Here is an 18,050-nt window from a genome sequence, read left to right on the forward strand (position 1 = left end):
AAAAAAAAAGTAATAAATTTGTCACCTATCGCCAAAACCAATTAAAGAATAAACCCTTAAGAGCTCCGCCTAATTTTTCTTTCCCATGTTCTCCATCTTCCTTACTTCTTGATCAAACTCCAAAGCACATTCTGCTCTGCATAGACTGCATATCATTCCTTCTCTTGGAACCCTAACCAATCTCCTCCAACAATTCAATTGTCACCACCTCCAGCCGGCGGTTCTTCCTCCAACGACCTCTCCGTTCCTGTTGCTGTATTCTCGGTATTTCTATTTTTGTATCGATTTTTTTGGATTTTCTGTTGAATTTATTTGTATTTTTATTGATATAAACAGTGTTTCATTGTAATTTTCTGTATGATGGGTTTCAAATTGTTAATTATACTATGTTTGGTTGCACTTCATAATTCTACTCTTCAATATGATTGATTAGGATTTAGGAGTACTGGCTCAGGGACATGCCTGAGTATATTGAGGAATGTTGTTAATTAGGTTTAGGGTTTAAGCCACCGATTGCAAATTCACAATCCACTTCTGAAATCTAGGTTGTATTGTTATCAGGATGGGTAAAATCAAACGAAAGGCGAAATCTTTGCAGTCCTGCTCAAAAAAGAAGAAGTTAAATAGGGATGGGTCAGTAGCTAAAGGAGACGAGGAAGATCTTGGTGAAAAGGAGTTGAATTCAGTACAGAATTTTAGTCATCTGAACGTGGATGAAGTGAAAAATGGAGATGATGAGGTTAATCTATGCGGCATTCCATTGTCCCTTACTTGTAAGGATGCAGGAGCAGGAGCAGGCGTGACATTTGTTCTTGAGAAAGCTTCGTTGACCCTTGCCAACATTGGAAAAGTAAGTGCATTTTCAGACTAGTTGGATGTTGGATGTTGAATGTAAAATTTCTGTTGTTTAATCCGAAAGTGTTTAATGTTTAATAGGATGTGAATTGTCACAACTCACAAGAACTAATCACTGTTTTTCTTTCTTCAGAGGTACCAAATACTGAATTCAAATGAGCATGCTGGTTATTTACGAAAGAAGAAAATGGATCCTTACAAATACAGGCCTGACATAGTCCACGAGGTTCGTAGGCTTTTCCTATTGATCCTTGAAATAGCTGTAAATGTACTTTCCATTTGTTGTATCTGATCAATGACTGTTTTAACTTGTGGTATGGAGACGTTTACATTAGGGAGAGGAACAAAAAGCAGGGTACCTCTGCTGGTTTGGGTGTTGTACAGTAGGAAATGATAAGAATGTTAAATTCAAAAGGAGAAGAGAGTTATAAGGATGGAGTGAGAAGAAAATTATAACTTTCATTCAGGAAGGGTGAGGGACAAAGGGTGGACATCAAGAGTTGTAACTTGTTATAGTGACGGAGGGACCCTTTTCTACCCACACCATTGACATACTTAGATAAATTTGTATTGCCTCTTTCCTCTGTGGTTTGTTTTACATCTGTAGATGATGTTAAAAGTCTGGACTTTGCTAAGAAACCTTGGTAAAGTGAGGAATACAATTCTTCCCCTGGGGATAGGAGTGTGGAGTTCCTGTGATTGTTGATTCTAGTAACCTTATGTTCTCATCTTCCTTTCCTTGTCTATGTTGTCTTTTTATTTGAGAAAAATATGCTTCCACATTTATTGTAATCTTTCTAAGTCTTTCACCAACCAATCCTTAACGCCATTTTTGTTCCATAACTTATATTTCTAGGCGCTCAATGATATTATGAATTCCAGACTTAGTAAGGGTGGTAGGCTGAAAGCAGTGTACATCCGGACAGAGGATGGAGTTCTGATCAAAGTAGAACCATATGCTAAGATACCATCGGACTTAGAAAGTTTCTGCAGTATGATGGGTAAGTTCTTTCCTTTTAAGTGATATTGATGATTTCAGGGTGGTGCAAATTGTGTTTTCATGTCATAACCTGCAAAAAAAATTTCATTTGTTTTTATGTTGTCAAACATGTCTCTGATGATGAACACCTGACTGTTACAGCCGAATTACTGCAAACACTCAGTATCAAAGCTAAGGGTAACCGCAAAAAGCTTCTGCGAGTAGTGGCCAACCCTGTAACCAAGTATTTACCTCCCTCGTCGCCTAAGATAGGTGAGCCTTGACGAGATAATGATGGAGAAAATTTGATTACTTTGGCAATTCGTTAATGCAATATGTTTTGCTGCTTTAGGTCTTTCATTTAGCTCAGAGAAGGCTGTTGAGCTACGAGAGCATGTCAGTGGAATCAATAGGGATGAAGATGTTGTCTTTGTGGTAGGTTCAGTTATTTGATTTAGTATATGCATTAGGCAGTCTTTGCTTTTGTCTCTGCTTCTGAATTCTGATTACCTCTCTGATACTTTCAGGTTGGTGTGATGGCTCATGGTAAAATTGAATGTGATTACATTGAGGACCTTGTATCAGGTAGTGTGCTTGTTTAGATTTCTTGTTTTATATGTTTCATACTTCCGATGATTGAGAATGCAGTTTCTTAGAGTCCATGAGTTTTCACTTGGTAATGGTTTTCTATAATTTATAAATTCATTTTTATCAGCCATTGAGAAAATAATAGGCCTAAGGTGAACATATACTCCTCCCTACATATTACTAGCAGAAAATTTCTTCACTTTTGCATATGATATGCTCACAGAAGACATAAAAGGCGTATTCCTCTAAGCACGAAGCAACTTTTTTCTTTTATCACAGTATTAACAAGATATCTGCTTGACTTAAGTTGGTTTTTAGATTTCAATTGTAGATAAGCTGTCCTAATTGTTTTCAATACTGTGTTCCTCATAGTGGGCCTTGTTACAGTGTGTCATTACGATCAATGAGCACTCACATCTTCTTTGTTGCCTTTTCGCTCTGCTGTCCACTGAGTTGATAGTTGTAGAGTGATACGGAGTAGTACTTTTTACCTTGCAACAGGCTGAAAAAGCATAAATAATAAGTGGCGGAGTTCGATGTATTTTCTTATACATCTTCCTTTGCCTAATAGTTTTATCTCAATTTCAGCACTGAGCTCGTTTTGTTTTCTTTAGTACCTAACTTTCTATGCTGACGTGGTGGCCTGTCATATACAGATTACAGAGTATATTTTCTCCGTATAAAAAAAGTTGCACAAATTTTCTAATTTTGGTACATTTTTGGGACAAAAGACCTTAGTTCCCATAACTAGTTTTAGGTTCAATAGGACTCAAGTTTCTGTTGCAGTAGAGATCAATCATCAATGGTGAAAGTAAAGTTTTGAACCTTTGCCAAACACAGTGACTTTGTTCTCTAAGTTACAGCTTATTTCTTCTGATGATTATGGAACTGGGAACTAATTTCCTTAGTTGACAGTGTAAATGAAACAATTCATTACTGTCATCTATTTAATCATATAATATCCTTTGTTTTTTTTAAAGAGATACCAAATTGGTGGGATTATTATTGAATTCTTCTTGTGTTTTGTTGTTGGCAGTTTCCCCCTTTCACTTAAGTGCCGCAATGTGTTTGAGAATTATATTAATTGCAATGGAGAGGAAATGGAGCATATTGTGAAGTTGAAGTTGAAGTTGCACTCCTAATGTATTTAGACGGGGATAAGTATTAACGGAAATTCTTCATCTGTTGATCTCTAATTTGAACTCTGGTACCGTGCTATAATTTTCGTAGGAAGTGATTTATTATGTTACAGAATTAATCTATGGTAAATTATGCTATTAAACACACTAAGTTATCGCTTGCGGATCTCGGAGATGCTGAAGCAACATTGCTAGCCAAAGCATGACAAATTTAACTGCAGTCAGATGTTAATCAAATAGTTTTTTTTTTTTTTTTTTTAATGTAATTTTTATCTGTTTTAGCATATGAGGTAAAATTTAGCAACAACTTTTTGTCTACTAAAAAGGCTAAGCCTTCAACTACGTTATTATTGCCTAATGATATTACTTTTAGGGTGTTATATATGATGCTATATTGCTATTTTGCTCAAATCACTATTAGTGGAAGGCCACAACCTATGTTATGCAGTTATGTTATTCGGATTCTGTCATACTAATGTATGACAAATGTATGACAAAGATATCAGTTATATTTTGGGAAAAAAATACTCCCTCTGTTCTCAAATGTTAACCCCTTTTGGAATCTTGACACTATTCACAATCGAAGAGAATCTTCTAATTTCATTCCAATATGTATTTCAAAATATATTCATGTGAGATCTTATTTTGTTCGTCTTAATTTGTAGTTTAACAATATCAAATTTTTATATTTTTCTAACATACGTATTTGGAGATATTTACGTTTAAATATTAAGTTGAAACGAGTTGAAAAGTCAAAACATGACTAACATTTAAGAACGGAGGGAGTATGATTTTGTAGTGGGTAAGAGTTCATGTCCATACTGGAGTGTTAAAGATCCGATATGGTTTCCTTGTGATGAAATTAAAAGTCCGAGTCCGAGTATCTCACGGAGCCTATGCTAGACAATCAAAACCACCTGACAACATATTGATATAGTAAAACTATTTTTGGTACCTGAATCATTCTGCGTTCCTGCCAAAAGAGGGGAAATATATTCCCTCCGTTCCTAAAAAGTGTCCTATATGCCATAAATGGATATACCTTTGCATACCTTATTTAGTTTGAAAATGGTATCCGTTTTTGAAAAATGGCATCGGTTTTTGAAAAATGGCATCCGTTCTTTGAAAAATGGCACTTGCTTTAATTTTTGTCTTATCTCTATTTTGTCGTTTAGTTGGGTGATATGTATATTGAAATACATATTAGATATTGACCTCTCCGCCCTCAATTCTTACATTCTTTTTGGGTCTAGGTGTTTGCGGGCAAACTTAGGAGTAGGGGAGCAAAGTGAAGGAAACCCCAAGTATCTTGACTGGGTGGGAACTGGACTCTAGACCAAGTCTGGATACTTGGGGAACTAAGTACCACAAAACTACAATAAAATTATCTATTACTTTTCCTATTTCAAAAAAAATTACAATATTTTGATTAGCATGTATGTCAAGACACAACTTTGACCTTAAATATCTCTAATCATACTTTCTTTTTTTAATCTTATAATTTAATAGTTTGAAAATATACAATGAAATCAATCCACCAACATTTTACTTATAACATTTATTTTTGATAAATTAGTAAAAATTTATGGTCAAAATTAGGAAATAAATAGTGATAAAAGTCAAAATATTATAATTTTTTGAAATGGAGAAAATATGTCTTAACCTAGTGATTAACTGATTAGCATTGAGGGTCTATTATCATATACTCTATATCAATAGGTTATAGATGTAAATACCTCCTACTCATTTATAATAATTTATATTGTTTTTATGGCTATTCGGTAAAAACTGCTAACAAAATTTCTATGCGGTGTTGGTGTTATTAATTCCAAGGATTAATTCGGTAAAAACACCAACACCGCATAGAAATTTTACGAAAACAATATTGCAAATTCCAAGGATTAATTCGGTAAAAACACCAACACCGCGGAGAATGATTGAGCAACCCACCGGGTTGTCTACCAAGAGTAGATGGACAATCCATGTGGACATAGAAAGAGTAGATGGACAATCCAATAGACTAGGAGTGTAAAAGCATTTATTAAATTTATAATCAATAAATTCAGCTAATAATGTACAAAAAAAGAGATGTTGCATTACCGATACATAATTTGTATCAATACAAACTCAAATTGTGACGATTCATTGCCTCCATGTTTACATAATCTTTGAATATATAATTTCTACTTTTTATTTTACTCCGTTTTTTTTTTTTTTTTGCGTAAAGCCAATTGAGATAGGTGAACAAAGGCAATCTTCTTCTTCTTTGATAGACCTTCAGCAACAATGGCGAACTGAAAAGGCGACTCGGTGAATCAAGTTTCTTATCGTAGTCAAGAATCAGGTATGTATCAAAACACTATTTTCGTATATTTTTCTTCAATTTGGCAATTGCATTCATGGATAATGATAAATGATAATGTAAGTTCCCCTTTCTTTGAAATTGAAAATCAGAATACGAATGGACCTTCACAGACTCGTGGGCATTGATATTTTTTTTATCTTGTTTTGACTTTTGATAGTGAGGCATTACATTGTTTTGAAGCTTTTGATAGTGCAAGAATTTATCATGTATGATATAATATGAGGATCGCCAAAAATGTATCGTGTGACTTTAGCCATGACGAACATATACCAATCTCTATTGATCTAAGTAAAGATCAACTAGATTGAGATCAAGAATACTTATGGTACTTGAAAAGGTACATAGGAATAGTTCTTGATTCAAGGAAATAAAGATATGCTAAATATTGATGCTACACGCATAAACACTGGCAAAGGATCAAGCAAGACCCTTTGGAGTTAACCATTGATAAAGACGAGCTATAGAGCATCGTGTTTTGAAAATGGCAACATGGGTTGGAGACCATGAGTTGTTGCGTGGGAAATTAAAATAATAATTTCTATGTTCTAAGATATAGTTGGAGAATCTTCCACATATCTATGAACTGCCTGGATAGGTAAATCCAAACAAAGCATCACTAGCAACCTATACAGTTGAAGTAAAAGTAATTATTGCCTAAGAAGCAATAAAACAGGGGTGTTTAAAGTTCTTCACTGAACTTGGGTAGATCACTTATCTGCTGGCTTGATGGTTCTTCATTGAAAAATGCGTAGAACCACTCTTGAAGCAAGAAAAACGTCTGCTAACTTGATGGTTCTTCATTGCAAAATGAGTAAAACCACCATCGAAGTAAGAAAGACTAGATCACATAATAAACAAACTCGAAAAGATCTTATCATCATATCTCGAAGAACATTCGATGAAAAGGATATTAAGATTGGCAAAGCATGATAACTAAACCTATGCAACAAGTGAGAAGCAACACTCACGTTGTAGCACTGGAAATCAAGCATAGCTTTGAATTCCATGAATTGTTTTAGAAGATGGGTTTGAGGCCCATGGTTATAAAACATTGGGGTTGAACATTTATCATATATGAAATGTATTTTCATATTCCATTTAATCTTGGTTTAGTATTAAATGATGAGTCCCTTCAAATTTGACGATATATTCAAGATAGACGGTCAGGACCAGTCCTGTGACTAAGAAATGTCTATCAAGTGAACTTGAATGTCAAAGGTTGAAAATGGTCCCTAATCGGAGTTTTCTATAAAATTGGACGCATAGAAAACGTTAGACGATTAGAATGCAAGATGACTAGTAGTTCTGTTTCTTGAACTATGTGGACATGGCAATGTCATAATCATTTGCATAGATACTTACTTTGGGAAGACTAGTATCGGACGAGACCTATGAAACTTTACTGTAAGAGATGAAAGTCTGTCATAAGTAAATTTCATTAAATTATTAGACACTAAATCCTCAATACCTGAGTGATTTGAAGATTACTTGTTTGAGAACTGGTTGCTTTGACGTTGACCAACCGTCGCACCGTAAAAGGAGGCTATAAAGGCAACGCTCAGGTAATCACCTATCAAACGAAGTCTAATCTCAAGATCGCAAGATTGGGATTGTCCTCCCATAAATCGGGATGAGATGCTTAAAAGTTGTACAAGGCCACTCGGAGAGCTAGAAACTGTGAAATGCATGGCCGTGCTCGGATGAATCATAGGCTATGATTATCTGTTTATTTGATCAGTTGAACTCTGAAACCGAGAAACACCTCTGGACATAATAAGGATGACAACTCTTACCTTATGTTCAAGAGCAAGCATCGAGCGACAAAGGAATTAGGAAATGCACACTTGTCCCTAAGGACAAGTGGGAGACTGAAGGAAATAATGCCCTTGGTCCAAGTATGCATTCTATGTTAAGTCTAATAAATGCGGTTCAGTATTAATTAACAAGTTAATAATTCAGTGAGATCAAGTGAGCTGAATGCCTAGCTAGAGGCCGCTTCAGTTCAAGTGGAATTAATGATATTAATCCACAGCTTACTCTTGACAGAACCCGTAGGGTCACACAAATAGTACGTAAACGGATCAAGTATTTAATAGCATTAAATACTCCATCTATGAATATTCGGAACCGACGGATCTTGGTTTCAGTGGGAGCTAAGATCGTCACAGGCAAGGAATGAATACTCCGGAAACGATGATATTGCCGGAAACGGAAATATGGATCGTATCGGAAATATAAATATTATCCAAGTCGTAGATGTTGCCGGAAACGGAAACATGGTACGTGTCGGAAAATATTATCGGAAATGGAAATATTGCCAGAATCGGAAATATTGCCGGAAACGGAAATATTGTCAGAATCGGAAATATTACCGGAATCGGAAAATAATTCCGGAAACGGAAATATTAAATATTTGTTCGAAACGGAAATTAATTCCGGAATCAGAAATATTAAATATTGTTCGTATCGGAAATGAATTCCGGAATCGGAAAATTTAATCGGAAGCGCATCGTACGAATAAGCATCGGACGAGGCCTGCCGGACGAGGCCCAGCACGAAGCCAGGCCATCGCCCAGCAAGCCAAGCGCGCCGCACAAACAGCCACGCCAGGCCCAGCGCAAGGCCAGGCCCAGCAGGCTGCGCGCAGCGCGCACAGCGCGCACAACACGCGCAGCGCGCGCGGGCGCTGAGTGGGCTGCTGCTCGCGCGCACGCATGGGGCCATCGTGGCTGCCTTGCGTGTGTGTGCAAGTGTTTGTGTTCGTGCACGTTTCCTAAAACATGCAGAGTTCGATTAATGATTAAATTCCTAATTCTATTTGATAAATTAATTAAGTTAGAGTTCTTGTAGGATTCTAGGTTTAATTAATTTGTATCTGAATAGGATTTCGATTCCCTTTCCATACCGCTATAAATATGAGGCTAGGGCTCACAATTTATAACACAAGTTTCAAAGTATTCAAAGTGAGTTTTTGAGAGAAAAATTCAGTCACACATTTGCCTATAAAGTGCCGAAAATAATAGTACCTTAAGGGCGATTCTAGTTGGTCAATCTTAAGGCGAATCCGGACGTGCTGTGGACTATCTACGGAGGGACGACACTTGGAGTCCTAAAGACTTGTTCTTGTTCGGTTCGGGCGCAGCTAGGGAAGGCACGCAACAAAGAGTATGCATCTAATCTATGCTAAATGATTATGTGTAAATAATATGTTTTCCTGGGTTTATGGTTTTTCCGCATGATTTATGAATTGTCATATGTATCATAACCTAACACAGACATGTCACAAAATTGATCCAAACACGCCATAATCACCTTCGCCTGGTCACTAGTCGCTTCACCAAAGATAATCAGATCATCTGCGAAAGCAAGACTCGAAAGTGGTGGCCCGTTTCTACTTGCTTTAACGGGTTTCCATGCCCCTAGATGGATTGCTTTATTGATAAGGTGAGTCAAGCGTTCCATACAAATTACATATAAATACGGAGAGAGGGGATCGCCTTGTCTGATTCCTCGTGTGGGTGTAAAACTATCCGTCGGTTCCCCATTCCACAATATCTGTAAGCTCGTCGAACTCACGCACTTCATTATGACTTCGATCATACCTTGGGGGAGTTTTAATTCAATTAAAGAATTGCGTATAAAACTCCACCTTAGTCTATCGTATGCCTTTTCGAAGTCAATCTTGATTTCCATGTAACCAATTGTTCCTTGTTTTTTCCTCATGGTATGGAGCATTTCCTGGACTATGATCACATTATCCGTTATCTGCCTACAAGGGACAAAGCTACATTGTGTTGGTGATATCAGTGAGGGGAGGATTGGTTTGAGTCTGTTCACGATCACCTTAGTAGCTGCCTTATACACGATGTTGCATAATCCTATAGGCCGAAATTGTGAGACCACTTCCGGAGTATCCACCTTCGGAATCAGCACCAAGAAAGCTCGATTGAAATCCTCCGGGAAATCTTTTCCATTTACAACATCAAGAACGATTTTGTTGACATTGTGTTGGACAATATCCCAGTAACGTTGATAAAAAAGGGGTTGAAACCCATCTGGGCCTGGTGCCTTGAAAGCCTGCATTTCTTTAATGGCCCTTACTACTTCACAACTTGTGTATTTGCGGTTTAGGTCTTCCAGTTCTCTTGCTGACATGTTCTGGTAAGCACCCATTGTGTAGTTTCCCACATTGTAGTCAGGTTGTTCCTCTGAAAACAGTGCATGCCAATAACTTACAACCATGTTCTTTATTGCATCTGGATCTGTTATCCACTCTCCCGCAGAAGTTTGAAGCATGTCAATCTTATTTCTATGCCTCCTAACCACAGTTGCAAGGTGGAAGAACCTTGTGTTTCAGTCTCCATCCTTAATCGCCTCCAGTCTCGACTTTTGGAACCACATCATTTCCTCTTCATGGAGTACTTCATCTAACTCTTTTCGTAGCTTAGCTTCGAGTTTAACCCATTTACGTTCCCATTTAACAGCTTGGCGTTTTTGGACCCCCTCGATCCTTGCCCATAATTCCGATTTTTTTCTGAAAACGTTGTGGAATTCCTCACGGTTCCACTTACTAAGTCTTTCTGCAAACTTGCTTTGGAAAGGTACGATGGGGGCTGACTTGTCCCAATTAGTTTCTACAAACTTATCGAATTTAGCGTGGTTCATCCATGCTGCCTGGAACCTGAATGGTTTGATAGAAGCTGGAATTGGCGCAAAGCCAGTCGAACTTACTATTATTGGGCAATGGTCGGAATTGCTCTTGGGTAAGTGTCTAACAGCCCCTTGATCAAATCGAAGGCGCCATTCATCATTGCACATAAACCTGTCAAGTCTAGCTGCCTTGTAAGTGTTCTCAGTCTCTCCTCTTGCCCACGTAAACTTTGGGCGAGCAAAATTTAAGTCAATTAAATTGTTCGACTCAATCCAGTTAGCAAAGTTTCTGCATCGACGCTGCATTTCTGCTCCACCAACGCCCACCCTTTCTTCCATCGAGGTGGTGTCATTGAAATCACCTCCTAACAACCAGGGTCCTCTAAAGTTATTTCGAGCAATTGTCAGTGCCTCCCATAACTCTCGTCTAATTGATGAGTCAGGACTGGCATATATTGCTGAGAAAATCCATGGAGCTTCCCCCACCTTCGTTATTTCCACAGTCACATGTTGCGTGTGTGAGTCTAAGACCCTGACTTTAACAAGATCTTCTCTCCAAAAAACCCAAATACCACCCCTAAATCCCTGTGCATCGACTCGGAATTGCCCCGAAAAACCAATCCGGTCACACACCTTTTGCGTCGTTTCACCACTAATATGAGTTTCCACGAGTGCTAAGATAGTCGGTTTATTGATTCGAACTAGCTCCCGTATCATTGTCAAGAATGCTTGACTTCCAGCTCCTTGCACATTCCAGATCATAATTTTAACTGACATATTAAACATAGTGAAAGTTGGGTACCTGTCTACCATATTCAAAGGAATTCTAGGAAGCATATCCAGAAACGCTGTCCGAAGATCGCGCATTGGGTGAACTAACTCCATTGGGAGTGTGATCGTGGCCATCAAGTCCGGTGGGTTGTGACGAGGTGGGAGGTATGAATCGATTTGGAGTTCCACTTTGTGCACTAATGGGTGCATCTTGACCATCGTAGGTCCCTCTGTGTTGTAGTCTATGAACGTCAAGTATGCCGGTGGGGATTGTATTTCCAGCGTAATCGGCGTCGGCCATGATTCCATCTTGTTCTTGACTTGGTTGGTACACTCTATCAGGAGGATCTGTCAACAGAGTGGATTCTCTCAAGCTCGAATTAGGGTTTTGAGAAAGGTTTTCTTTTCCTTCCCTCCTTATTCGGCTGAAAGTTGATTGTAACAAGGATACTTTCTCCTCTCTTGATAAATCAATAGAAGAGATAATATTCGAATTGGGGATTCTGTTCTCCTTCAAGGGTATTCTAGTTTCCATCTGACCAATAGTGTTAGAGTTTGCATCACAGTAAATCTCCTGTTGCCTATTATCAAAAGATCTTTCCACTCTATCTGCGGTAACCGGGTTGACTGCCAAATCCACCGTGGGAATAATTTCCATATTTGTGTCCTTAGGTAAGACTATCTTCCCATGATTAAATTCTTTCTCCAAAGAAATATTCTCATCCTGGAGATTTACTTCTTCTAATGGGCTTGAATTTAGGAAAGAACTATCCCTGGTTTTATTTTTATCCAAGATAATTGTACCATCCACTTCCATATTATTCTCCTCAACAATATTTTCTTCATTGACCATATTTAGTGCCGGAAATCTCGACCCCTGGTTGACTTCTTCGTGATTCTTCTTCCTGTAATTACTTCCATCTTCCCTATGGGCCTTTTGGTTTGCTGAATGGTTCCTATTTGGAAGTCCACTTTGTTCAGTGGTTCGAGCCTCCGTTTGTTTGGTTGGGTTACCTTTAGCCCTATTCTGGACCTTCCTGGTACTTCTCTGAACCAACATCCAAGTCCCGTAACTGTCTCTCTCTTCTGGTTTTTGTTCTATCCGTCTTGTGGTCTCCAAGTTTCTCTGAACAATCTCTCCACCTTCTTTTCCCCTTTCCACTTCATTCTGTATGAACTTGGGGCAGTCTGAATCCTTATGACCTAGGTGGTCACATTTGAAGCAAATTAGGCGAAGTCCTTCATATTGAATTCGCCATACTCGACCATTTAGCCTGAACTTAGATAACAAGGGTTCCGTAACGTCAACCTCAATACAAAACCTGATATAGTGACCTCGATCCATTGACTCTATGCCGTCAGCTTCTTTATTGGTTCTTCATCTGGTATAAAATTAGGTACCCATTTTCTAATCGTCAGATAGCTGTCACCTATCATCCATGGTCCTTGAGTCATGACAAAATCATAGTCACCCATCGAAGTAAACCGTACTACATAGTATGCACATCCAACATCCGTAAGGGCTATGTCTCCCTTTAAGCTCCACATTAATCGCAGTCTTGGGATTAGCACGGCATAGCTTAACCTTTTATCAAACAATTTTATTATCAAGGAGTGCTTCCATGGCACCCTGAGGCGTCGTTTTTCCTCCTTTAATTTGTGAGCAAAATGGTAGGGCAATTAGCGTCGGTCTGCATTTCCTCTTCTACTAGCTGAATCATCTTCTGAGACCAGTCCATCATCTTCCATATCCAAAGCCTGGTATTGGCCCTGGATTCCTTGCGCAGCGATGCGTGCGTATGGTCTGGGTTGCTGCTCTCCGTTGTTGCCTCCAATTGGTGTTTCAGCCACATATGAATCTGTTTCCATTGTATCAGTCTCATCTTCTCTTTCCTGTTGACCAGTTGTCTTCCTTTTAACCTTCTTGTTGCTCCTTTGAACCAGATCTATCTCTTCTTGAGAGAGGGGATTTTGTTTTGCAACATGTGTTTTACAGATCTGAAATTATTTTATGAGTATGTATGTACAGCTACAGCCTACAGCCTACAGGTAATTAAGCTGTGGATCTTACTGATACTACAAATAGAAAAAAGGAACGCATGCTTATGAATATTTTCTAATTGGACTTAAACACCAATCACGGTAAAGAAAAACACTTTGATAGCCAAATCAATTAGTCAATGTACATACTCCATCATATTTATCAGTGGTAACTATAGCACACTCCATCATACGGAGTATTTATCTTTTCAAATTTCATTTTTAAAATATTTATTATTTATAATAATTACAATATTAATATTAATATTTATTATTATTATTATTATTTCTTTAATAAAATTACCTTAATGATTAAAAGATTTTTTTCCCATAAATATTCAATGAATACGTCCGTTTTCCATTATTATTCCAATCTCTTATTTATAGCATACGTTGAATTTTAAAAAAACACTATCAATCCAATGCATACATGTGATTGTTACCCTTATATTCAAATAATAATAGGTAACAATAATTCTCATAAGATAATAGGAAATTATTTTTTTGACATAATATCATGTTCTCGAGTTTTTTTTAAAAAAAGTATACAAACAAATATATGATATTTTAAGAAAGTCGTGTTTGGAGAGTAAGAAATGCTATTTAAAATTACATTACTCTTTGTGAGGTACGAGGGTATAAGGTTCTTTTCCGGGGGTTTTGGGTGTAAAGTTAAAAATTAGTCAAAAAATGTATGGTTGCATTTAACATTGTGATCTAGATCATATGACCTTATGTAGACTTGTAAAAATCAACAAGACTCTTACCCAACTCGAATGCGACCCATTATTTTGGGTTTAGGGCACAATTTTCCATCCACTTATGAAACCGTAAAAATGTGGGTCTTAATGGGTCAGGTTAGGGTCGCTCGATTGGTTAAGGAAAAAGAGGGTCACCGCATCATATTTGAACCCTAACTCAACATGAAATTCCCTCAAATAAAAAAAAAAAAAAAAAAACTCGACATGAAACACTTATACGTTCAACACGTATTTACCCGAATAGATGTACACCTAACCTGTTTTTCAAGTCGAACTCGAATTTACCCTACTCGAACCCAACCCATCTAACCCATTTGACAGGTCTAATTTATATGCAAGTTGACAGAATTTCTATTCTATTTTAAACCGATAGGGCGGTTTAAAATTAGATGGTAGAATCGTAAGATTCTATGTACACACTTGCTAAAAATCTAGAAATACCATTTTTAAATGTTTATAATTACAATAAATCATATTTTGAAGTTAAAGTACTTCTACCTCCGTTTCTAAATATAGAATTACAGAAATATCAATTTTTAATGACCATATGAACACTAAACCCTAAAACCCTAAACCCTAACCCTAACCCTAAACTATTATATTATAACGTCTTATCTATTATTTCCATAATTTTAAAACTAATTTTGATTCCATATATACATAAGTAGTTTATAAAAAGGTAGATAATAAAAATAAAATAAAATAGATACATTTTTTGGGAAAGTGATTTTTGGCGGAAAAAAATCGCACCAGGAATTGACACATGTCATTCCTGGTGTCTCTTTTAGTATATAGTAATAGATAGATTTGTCAGAATTTCTATTCTACTTTAAACCGACTGGGCGGTTTATAAAATTAGATGGTAGAATAGTAAGATTCGTTGTACAAACTTACTAAAAATCTAGAAATACCATTTTAAAATGTTTATAATTATAATAAATCATATATGAAGTTAAAGTACTGTTACCTCCGTTTCTAAATATAAAATTATTGAAATAGCATTTTTTAATGATCATATGAACACTAAACCCTAAGCCCTAACCCTAACACTAACCCTAAACCCTAACCCTAACCCTAAACCCTAACCCTAAACCCTAAACTAGAGTACACTTAATCAACATTTATCTACACTTTTTAACCCTTGTCCATATAAGTAAAATTAAGGTGAGTTGATATATAATAAATTCAAATCGCATAAGATAAGTACGTGTAATTAAATTGAAATTGACATTTCCTTTAGTACATATCATTACAAAATTCATTGAGCTAAGCCATATATTAGGTTGTTCGAGTTAAGCAAGTTCGTAACCCAACCGACTTTCTATTTGACGGAATTTTAACTTGTTCACGAGTGTATCGACTTATTCATATCCCGGTATGTCATATAATATAAATTGTAAATGAGTAGCTACGTACAATTATTGGCATGTAAATTTGAAAGGACAAAATAAGAAAATCCTAATAATTTTGAAAGGATAAAATTAAAAATTCATATTAAAATTGAAAGAATAGAATTAAAAATTCTATATTTTGATATAAAATGTATTTCAAATATAGTAGTAATGGCTACATAGTATACAACTAGTTTGAGTTATATATTGTCATTTGAAATTATTTACCCATGTCTTATGGGTATCCTTTTATAATTTATTAGACGAGTTTGAAATTTTTGATCGTACTAGTTTACTTATTAATGAATGAGCTTTAATTGACTTTTAGCTAGATTTTTTCAAGAACTGTTTACGAGTGTATCAACTCATTCACATTCATGTATATCATACTTCCTCTGTCCTTAATTTATTGTTTACTCCATAGTAAAATATGTTTTTATTAAGGGGTTGGCCAAAATTTTACAAGGAAATGGTTATCTTTGTCTTCTTCACTTTATAAGACAATCTTTATGAGATGAACCAAAAAAGAATATGGGAGGGAGTTTAAAAATTATTGTAAATGAAGTTGATCGTATTATTGGCATGTAAAACCAGGTAAGATAATTATGGGCTATTGTTCATAACAATTTCTTAGGAGTTTCCCTCGTGCGGAGGGTCTCCTGAGATTATTTTTCTTACCTTATAAAAAATAAAAAATCGAACATGATAATTTACACTGCCTTCGTTTCATGATGATCTTAACATTATTTGTTTTGACAGTAACAGATTTGACAATGATTGTCTGTATAACCTTAAAATTATCTAACATATTTACAAAGTACTTTGTACATTTAAACGGATGCATAGTTTGATATATATATATATATATATATATATATATATATATATATATATATATATATATATATATATATATATATATATATATAGACATTATATATATATATATATATATATATATATATATATATATATATATATATATATATAGACATATAATGCGTATTTGTAAGAAAAATAAGAAGTTAAGCACAGTTATTTAATTTATATATAATTTATACTCCGTATGTTAGACTCCTTTCGAAGTTCTGGTTAAAAAATTTCTATTGATATTATTAAAATTTCTAAAAAATTTCTAAAAAATTTCTATTGATACAGTTATTTAAGTATGCGTTTTGAATTGATTTAAGGATTAAGTTATGAATCAAAATTTAAAGTAATCAAATAAAAAAAAATTGATGATGGAGGCAGAACTATACTAAACTCTCATTCATAATGGACAAATAAACTTTTATCTACATCCCCAAGTAAATTAATGGAGCTCCCGTCAAAAAAAAAAAAATAAAAAAAATAATGGAGCAGAACTACATTTTTTTTTACGGATTTTTCATGAAATACCCCTCAATTTTCACGAAATTCACCAAATGCCCCTCAATTTTCAGAAATTCACCAAATGCCCCTCACCTTTAATATAATACCCAAACTACCCTTACTAATGACGCGCCGTTAGTCCGCCGTTAGTCTGCCGTTAGCCTACTTTTCTAATTCACCAAATGCCCCTACAATGTAACTTATTTCACCAAATACCCCTATTTTAAAATATAATTCACCAAATGCCCAAATGTAAAAATTACCTTTTTAAAGCCCAACGGCTAGTTTTTGGGATTGAAAAATAGCCGTAGCTTATTGTTTTAGTATAAATAACCCTGTTCTGAGTGTTTATTTAGTCACCAAATTATTTTGTTGTAGTTTCATCTCATTTTGTGTCATGAGTTATCATTCAAAATCATCATCCACACATAATGAGTCCACATATGTTAGAGTCCCAAATAAAATCTGTTATCGTGGGAGAAAATTTGTCATTCGTAGCTCCGATACAACACTCATTCCACAAAGGGTATACTACAAGTGTGATCCAAGCAACAATGGCGAATATGCTTAAATATGATGTTTTTGATCAATACTACATATTGTTTCAGTATATCTGTCACTATATGAAGTTATTTTTGAATGGTGAATATGATCATTATGATGTTTTTGAATGGTGAATATGCTTAATCTAGTTTGATAAATGATGTTTTTTTGTGTGTTGAATATGCTTAATCTGTTGCTGATATTTTTAGTACACTTTATTTCTGACACATCTGAAAATATTAGTAGCAGAAATGCTAGATTGATTACAATTTCACGAGGAAGCAGTTTAGTTCCCAAATATGGAGTATTTAACAAGAGAAATACGCAACAAGGCAACACAAGTAAGCATCACGAGTAGCAGCTTCAATTTGTTGTAAAGACAACATAGTAGCACCCCAACTTCCTAGAGGTGCTGCAGGACCTTTAAGCACGTACAAAAACAATTCTTTACCCGGTGTAAATAGATTCGTCAAATATTGCAATCCAAATATTTTGAACTTTTCATTGGTCTGTTTTTTATCCTGTTTAACAGTTACAACCAATTCACGCAAATCAAAAGCATTCCTGCATTGAATCCCATAATCTCTGTTCAACGCT

The 18,050-nt window shown here is 35.8% G+C and overlaps 2 protein-coding genes across 2 annotated transcripts; one reads left to right on the forward strand and one right to left on the reverse strand.

The window, feature by feature from the left end:
• The first annotated feature begins 32 nt into the window (after nt 1-32).
• On the forward strand, nt 33-3,943 carry LOC110797674 (uncharacterized). The gene is made up of 8 exons (XM_056836491.1): nt 33-264; nt 562-850; nt 989-1,081; nt 1,712-1,856; nt 1,997-2,107; nt 2,187-2,269; nt 2,362-2,419; nt 3,459-3,943. Exons 2-8 carry the CDS (start codon nt 563-565, stop codon nt 3,536-3,538), a joined length of 858 nt encoding a protein of 285 aa, XP_056692469.1. The 5' UTR covers nt 33-264; nt 562; the 3' UTR covers nt 3,539-3,943.
• Nucleotides 3,944-10,279: 6,336 nt separating this feature from the next.
• Nucleotides 10,280-11,389, reverse strand: LOC130467225 (uncharacterized). Its single transcript, XM_056835665.1, has one exon. The coding sequence runs from the start codon at nt 11,387-11,389 to the stop codon at nt 10,280-10,282; it is 1,110 nt and encodes a 369-aa protein (XP_056691643.1).
• Nucleotides 11,390-18,050: the final 6,661 nt, after the last annotated feature.

The sequence above is a fragment of the Spinacia oleracea genome, chromosome 2, assembly GCF_020520425.1.
Source record: "Spinacia oleracea cultivar Varoflay chromosome 2, BTI_SOV_V1, whole genome shotgun sequence".
NCBI classification, from domain to species: domain Eukaryota; kingdom Viridiplantae; phylum Streptophyta; class Magnoliopsida; order Caryophyllales; family Amaranthaceae; genus Spinacia; species Spinacia oleracea.